At 44.4% G+C, this 7,698-nt stretch overlaps 1 protein-coding gene across 1 annotated transcript; it reads left to right on the forward strand.

Moving 5' to 3' along the window:
* The first annotated feature begins 756 nt into the window (after window positions 1–756).
* LOC103094513 (keratin, type II cytoskeletal 6A-like) lies at window positions 757–6,255 on the forward strand. The gene is made up of 9 exons (XM_056798175.1): window positions 757–1,403; window positions 2,464–2,678; window positions 3,056–3,116; window positions 3,246–3,341; window positions 3,555–3,719; window positions 4,083–4,208; window positions 4,831–5,051; window positions 5,257–5,291; window positions 5,392–6,255. Exons 1-9 carry the CDS (start codon window positions 852–854, stop codon window positions 5,637–5,639), a joined length of 1,719 nt encoding a protein of 572 aa, XP_056654153.1. The 5' UTR covers window positions 757–851; the 3' UTR covers window positions 5,640–6,255.
* The last annotated feature ends 1,443 nt before the right edge of the window (window positions 6,256–7,698 follow it).

Consider the following 7,698-nt stretch of genomic DNA (forward strand, 5'->3'; position numbering starts at 1 on the left):
CTCTCTCTCTGTCTCATCTCTCTCTCCTCTCTCTCTTTCTCTCTGTCTCTGACTCTCTCTCTCTGTGTCTCTGTCTGTCTGTCTCTCTCTGTCTGTCTGTCTCTCTCTCTCTGTCTTTGTCTCTGTCTCTGTCTCTCTCTCTCTCTCTCTCTCTCTTTCTCTGTCTCTCTCTCTCTCTCTCTCTCTCTCTCTCTCTCTCTCTCTCTCTGTCTCTCTCTGTCTCATCTCTCTCTCCTCTCTCCCTCAAAGTAAAATCTCCAGGATGCCAAGCTTCTAGGAAGAAGTTCTATGAGCAGACGAGACTGTGGCTTTCTTTACCTCTCTAGAAACACACACACAAACATATTAACCATTGAGTAAATGCCTAGGAGCCCTATGGCAACGTCCCACCCTACCTGGGTGGAGGGTGGTGCCAGAAGAGGGAGAGACTTGGGGGGACACTTCTGAGTAAGCAGAGGAGGACACAATTATCACAGGTCAGCTCCTTGCCTCCTTTGTTTGGAAACATGACTAGTGGATGACTTCAGCGAATTTGCATACTGTCTTTATTGTCTGAGGATCAAGTTAAGGCTGGAAGGCCAGAGAATTTATCTATGACTAACGGAAGCCAAGAAAGAAATCTTGGTCTTTCATACCTTTTCCAGCAAGGGGGAGTGATCTCACTATTTGTAAAGCCCAGCCCTTCCCAACCTGCAAGCTCATCTTCATGCGTTGGACCCAACCCTAGTTTTCTTCATATATAAAGGCACTGCTGGGATCTCCGTCTCACAGTTCTTTTTCTCCTCTCTGGGTCCTCTTTAGCTTCATTTCTTCTCTTCAGTCTCCTCATTTTTGAGCAAAAGCAAGCTATCATGTCTTCTCAGTCTACAGTTAGAGTGCAAAGAAGTGGCCGGAGTGGCTTCAGTGCCTCCTCTGCCATAGCCCCTGGAGCTCGGTCAGGTTTCAGCTCTATGTCAGTGTGCCGCACTGGGGGCAGCGGTGGCTTTGGAAGGGCTTGTGGAATCTCTGGAAGAGCCGGCTTTGGCAGCCGAAGCCTTTACAGTTTAGGGGGGTCAAAGAGGATCTCCATAGCAGGGAGCAGCTGTGGCTACCAGACTGGATATGGAGGAAGAGCATATGGTCTCAGCAGTGGTGGCTTTGGAATTGGTGGTGGAGCTGGCTTTGGTGGTGGAGCTGGCTTTGGTGGTGGAGCTGGCTTTGGTGGTGGAGCTGGCTTTGGTGGTGGCTATGGAGGAGCTGGGTTTCCCGTGTGCCCCCCTGGTGGCATCCAAGAAGTCACTATCAACCAGAATCTCTTGACACCCCTCAACCTGCAAATCGACCCCACCATCCAGAGGGTGAGGACAGAGGAGCGGGAGCAGATCAAGACCCTCAACAACAAGTTTGCTTCCTTTATTGACAAGGTAAGACACTGAGAGATGCTGACCATCAGGCTTTTAAGAATCCCCTGAAAAAATAGCGTATTTCTTTTTGTACTTACCTTGCCACCTGGGAGGAACTCAGGAATGAGAGACAAGAGACACATCCTTTCTGCATTAGGAAGCTCGCCCAGCTGATGACTGAACAAAGATCACATGCCTACGTTGTTTCATTTCTTAGAAAGTTTGCTCTTCTTGAATTCTCAGTTTCCAATAACCCCAAAGCATGTGGGAAGAACAAGTTAAAATATAGATTGTTCTTTCATTTGGGAATATGCAAGGGAGTGGGAGCAATGTTTATTGTCAGCCAATTTTAATTGGGTTTCCATTGCATAGTAAGACAGCATGATACAGAGAAAATCAGAGGATCAGCATTTGAATTCCAGTTCTACTGTTGACAACCTGTGGGATCCTAGACAAGTGGCCTTCTTAGAGTCTCCGCTGTCAAAGGAAGAGATGGCACTGGATGCCCCTCTAAGAGCCCTTTCATCTCTAAGACTATGATTCCCTGATCTGTTAGGGGTAGACACAAATAAGACAAAAGATCTATTTACTTCACTCAACAATTATCATGACAGAAAAAGGCAACAAATTCTTGGACACTTTAAAATTATAGAAATGAAGCTTGAAAGGGTTCCTGCTTTGGGTGGAAGGAAGGTGTCCGCTAAAGCCACTTCCAACCCCAAGGTTTTAGAACATACTTTGTAAGCTAGAGTGGATGAATTGTCTTCTTAAATTCAATTGCAGCTAGAAAACTAAAGTGTTGGAGAGGCAGAAGAGGATAGGTTTTATTTAAATCTGTTGCTAGGGATGGCGATTGGGCCACCCACACAAAGAAGACTAGGGGTTGCCATTAAGTGATTGAATAGAGAATTGTCATGATCAAAATCTCTCTTCACACACACTATGATATCACAAGGTGTTTCTGGCATGCCGGAATTTGGGGAAGGTCATCCAACTATTGATGACATTATTGTCTTCTTCCACTGACCTCCCCCAGTACAGGGATTGATATAGGAGACTGACTCTCTCTTCTGCTCTCCAGGTGCGATTTCTTGAACAACAAAATAAGGTTTTGGAAACCAAATGGACACTGCTCCAGGAACAGGGCACCAAGACTGTGAGGCAGAATTTGGAGCCACTTTTTGAAGCCTACATTAGCCAACTGAGGACTCAACTGGAGAAAGCCACAAATGAGAGGGGTTATCTGGACTCTGAGCTGAGAAATATGCAAGATCAAGTGGAGGACTTCAAAAACAAGTAAGTGAGAGGAGGATGGAGAAGACTAGGGCTAGATAAGCCGAGAGAAAAAATGTGGAACTCAGTTCACTGAAGGATGAAGATCAGAAGAAAGGGGGAAACACCTGGTGTTCAAAAGGATCACAGAAGAAAGAAATACCTTACACTGTTCCATAGCATCTCTGAGAGGACAAAATGAGAGTGGGGGAATAGAAAAAACCGTGTCTCCTAAATAACCTAAAGGGCCCTGCATTAGTCTACCTCCCCATATCAATAAAAGGAGATTCCGAATCCATATAGGAATAACCCACTTCATAGGAAACCTTGGATTTCAGGCTGATTTCCCTCTGCCCTAGGAGTCATTGACTCAATCATCTTTCTTTTCTGCTTCTCTCCAGGTATGAAGATGAAATCAACAAACGCACAGCAGCAGAGAATGAATTTGTGACGCTAAAGAAGGTAAGTTGATTGATCTAGGAAACAGGCTGCGGAAGAGTAAGTCTGTGCCCAAGCAAACATTCTGGGTTTCACTGTAGGAGACAGGAGCTCCCATCAGCTGATTTCTTGCTGTGTGTTTTTCCCATCCAGGATGTTGATGCTGCCTACATGAATAAGGTTGAGTTGCAATCCAGGGCAGATTCTCTCATGGATGAAATCAACTTCTTGAGAACCTTATTCGAGGCAGTAAGAATTCTATCTTTATTCTCCCAAAAGGTTATGTTTGGATGTAGGGGGTGCCAAAGGACACACGTTGAATTCAATATGTAAAACTTTAAGCCTGGCAGTTCAGATCCATTAGGTTCTGAAATCGCTAATGAAGCTTTGGATTAAGGGACCTTTGGGGAAATTCCTTCCTATTGCCTAGAGATGGCACAACTAATTGTTACTGTCTTCCAGGAACTGTCTCAGATGCAGACCCACATCTCTGACACCTCTGTGGTTCTGTCCATGGACAACAACCGCTCTCTGGATCTGAATGGCATTATTGCTGAAGTCAAGGCTCAGTATGAAGATATTGCTCAGAGGAGCAGAGCTGAAGCTGAGTCTTGGTACCAGACCAAGGTGAGATAAAGGGGCAGTATGGAGACTGTCTGTAATCCCCATCCTAATCTTCCAGAAAGCTGAGCACTTCCTTCCTCATTTGGGAAATAGAACACTGTGATATGAAAAACCAAGCCCCTACCCCCTACTAGCTGGCTTATGAAGGATAAGTCATAAGAGAATCCCGTGAGACAATTTGGGGAATGTTTCAATGTGGTGCTGATGCTGTCTCTCTCTCTCTCTCTCTCTCTCTCTCTCTCTCTCTCTCTCTCTCTCTCTCTCTCTCTCTCTCTCTCTCTCTCTCTCTCTCTCTCTCTCTTCTCTCTCTCTCTCTCTCTCTCTCTTTCTCTCTCTCTCTCTCCTTTCTTTTTTCTTTCCTCAAAGTATGAAGAACTGCAGATCACAGCTGGCCGTCATGGGGATGACCTCCGCAATACCAAGCATGAGATCTCTGAAATGAACCGAATGATCCAGAGGCTGAGAGCTGAGATTGACAACGTCAAGAAGCAGGTATACTAGAGCTACTGTTCTGGGTCAAGGTTGCTCTTCCTTTCTGGACATCTTCATCACTGTTACCATGACAACTCAATCCATGTAGCATGGAAAGAGCTACTAAGTTCTTTCCTCACAACTTATCTACTGATATGACTCCATTAACTGAGTAATTTCTTTATTCTTTCATTTTAAACCCTCCCTTCTGTCTTAGAATCAATACCAAGTACTGGTTCTGAGGTTGAAGGCTGGTAAGGGCTAGACAATGGAGGTTAAATGACTTGCCTGGGCAAATCACAAAGCTAGGAGGTGTCTGAGGCCAAATTTGAACCCAAGACCTTCCATCTCCAGTCCCAGTTCTCTATCCACTGAGCCACTTAACTACCCCATTTCTTTATTCTAAAGTACTATGACTGGCACATCTCCCACCATTTGCCATCCATTTCCACATTTGGCACGCCTAATACAGAACAGTTTAAATTTGCTTCCTCATTTTAGGACAGGATTGGCAGTGGATAAAAGGGCTGCAATTGGGGAATTTCAGTTGCTTATTTAATTTTTTGGTGTGTCTTAAGACTCCATCCCAGTAGAAGGGAAGAGAGAATCAGAAAAGAAAAGATTTCTCTCCTTTTCCCTGCAGTGTGCTAACCTGCAGAATGCCATTGCTGAAGCTGAACAGAAGGGTGAGATGGCACTCAAAGATGCCCGAATGAAACTAGATGAGTTGGAAAATGCTCTTCAGAAGGCCAAGCAGGATATGGCCCGCCAACTTCGTGAATATCAGGAGCTGATGAACGTCAAGCTGGCCTTGGATGTAGAGATTGCAACCTACAGGAAGCTGCTGGAAGGAGAAGAGTGCAGGTGGATAGTTATTCTCTATGGTTTGTATGGGGAAGTGGGGTCCCCTCAGGCTTCCAGTCCCTGAGCAGAACCTCAGGGTCATTGAGTCCTTTTTGAAAAAAATGCAGAGTGAACTGGCAACCCTTTGGGCCAGTGGGAAAGCTTTGAGGATCACCCCACAAGTTCTGTCTTCTGAAATATAATCTTTTGTTTCCTCCCCATATAGAATGAGTGGAGAGGGTGTTGGACCAGTCAACATCTGTAAGTATCTTTTATTTTTTCCCTCACTTTTTCTTCCGCTTCTCCATAGCTTAGTGGAGTTTCAATGCATCTTGTGTTTTTCCCCCCATTCCTCCTACAGCTGTTGTGAGCTCCACCGTCTCCAGCGGTTATGGCAGCGGCAGTGGCAGTGGCATTGGCGGTGGTTTTGGAATGGGTGGAGGAAGTGGCTATTCCTATGGGAGCAGCAGCAGTCACAGTCTGGGAGGAGGACTCAGCGTTGGAGGAGGCTTCACTGCTGGCAGTGGGAGAGGCTCCATGGGGGGCAGCAGCAGCAGTATAAAGTACACCACAACCTCATCTTCCAGTAGGAAGAGCTACAAGCATTAATGGGTGCCTACCAGATCCTTGGCTCTGGAATACCTCAGGCCCTTGCTTCCTGATCCTGGCCCCCAGCATCAAGGCTGCTCTCTTTTTGGCCACTTCAGACGCTGGGGGCTCATTTCTAGACCTCCTCACCCTAACCTTTGATCTTCTCTTGCACCCAGGGTTGGGGCTAAAAATTTAAATGCCACATACTCACTCGGTGGATTAGATTCACTGAGTTTGAACTTCCAATCCTAAAATTGTCAAGAATACATATCAGTGAATCAGGCTACACAAGTTTTATCTGACCCTCTCCAGTTATCAGAGCACCCACTTATTGTCTGAGTTCATTAGCCCAAGGCCATGGAAAAATACCCAAGCATCCCTTTTAAAAACAGACACTTGCTTCGGCTCTGAAACAGGCAATATATACTTGGCCACCTTCAGGTGGCCATCTGGAGTTGTGCATCTATTAAATCGCTATGTGCTCAAAAAGAAGAGGTGCTGGTGTTTTCCTGCAGGGTCCTTGAAAGCAAAGGTGCTATAAGCAGACAATGTATGGAAACTGTATCCCTGTGGCATATTCCTTTGGTCCCTTCCATCTCTCTTACTTGTCTAATAAAGCAGATTCATATATATACTGATGTGGTCTGAAGTTTCATTTATGGTGGATTGGTGTTTGTCTATTTAAAAAAAAATCTCTCATCCTTCTCTCACCCAGAGAAGATTCTAGTCCAGCAACTCTGGTCCTCAAGGATCCAAGGATAGATTTCAAGAGATCCATGAATTTGTTTTATTAAAATATTTTCATTCCTGTGTTTCAGCATAATTGGTTTCCTTTGCAATCCTCCATATTGAATAGTTATTAATTAAAAATAATCCTCTGAGGATTTACCAGATTGACAGACCAAAAAGGTTATGCACCCCTGCTTTAATCTAACTTCCTGTCAGAATTGCTATTGGCGTAGGGCTAGTGGGACTTTGACACAGAGGGCTGGCATACGTAGGGGACAGACTTCTTCCGCATTTGGGGAATGGGCTTCCTTCTTAAGAGAAGACGTCAAGGGAATGATTGCCCTCCCTTGTGGTTTGCCTTACGTGTTGAGCTTGTGCCACCATGGAGAGCACTTGCTGCCTTTAGCCACATCTTTTCAGATTTCTGTGGCTTTGGTGCCAGGTTGTGAGTCACCTTCATCAAACCTGAAGGGGGTGATGGCTCCACTGAGTCATCTCCAAGGAGACATTATTCCAACCTTGTCTCCCCCCACATTTGGGCTTCTTGCAGCCCGGCTTCATGCGCTTTTAATTTTTCCCAGGGCTGGGATTTCACTGGTGTAGAGAACTCCTAGAAAAAGAAACGTTCTCTACCAGTGTTGATAGACATTTGCTAGGGATCTGCAGGGACATGTATAATTCATAACAAATTACTTACCATTTCAGAAAGAGGGAAGAGAATGTAAAACTAAAAGTGATAGAAAATGGTGCCCCAAATTGGTTTTACATGAAAGTGGTAAACATATAACATTAATAAAGAAAAAAATTAAAAATTGAGATTTGCATGTGAGCCCCGAGGACCTATGTGAATTCTCTTATCACCCTTTGCAATTCTTTACCTTCTTTCTCTGCTTATGACTTCTTCATCATAGAGTAGAGGATACCAGAAGATGCCAAATCTGGAAGGGATCTCAGAGCTACCGATTCGAAACCCAATTCCAGGATCAATTCCAATTCCAACTCCAATTCATATAGGCAAGAATCTGCCTTATGACATAGTTGGTAAGTGGTATTCCAGCTTTGCCTAAAGACCTTCATTTTGGCAAAACAAATGCATGGTGTCATAGGAAAAACATTAGGTTTGGAGGTAGAGAACCTGCAATCAAATCTCAGCTTTGCTATAATATGACCTGCAAAAATGCTAAAAAATGATTTTTACATAGAACTAGGAAAAAGAAAACATTAATAGAGAAAAAAATTTTAATGAAAAAACCCAGATTTGTGAAACCTTCAGTTTCTTCATCTATAAAAAATTGAATTCTGTGACTTCTAAGGTTCCTTATAGTTTTAGATTTTGATCCTATGACCT

Source organism: Monodelphis domestica, chromosome 5, assembly GCF_027887165.1.
Source record: "Monodelphis domestica isolate mMonDom1 chromosome 5, mMonDom1.pri, whole genome shotgun sequence".
Classification (NCBI taxonomy): Eukaryota; Metazoa; Chordata; class Mammalia; order Didelphimorphia; family Didelphidae; genus Monodelphis; species Monodelphis domestica.

Excerpts from the sequence above, each read along its gene's own strand:
- LOC103094513 (XM_056798175.1), top strand. The coding sequence starts at position 852 with ATGTCTTCTCAGTCTACAGTTAGAGTGCAAAGAAGTGGCCGGAGTGGC. Across the intron at positions 3,342-3,554 it reads TGAGAACCTTATTCGAGGCA|GAACTGTCTCAGATGCAGAC; the intron begins GTAAGAATTCTA and ends ACTGTCTTCCAG. Across the intron at positions 4,209-4,830 it reads TTGACAACGTCAAGAAGCAG|TGTGCTAACCTGCAGAATGC; the intron begins GTATACTAGAGC and ends TTTTCCCTGCAG.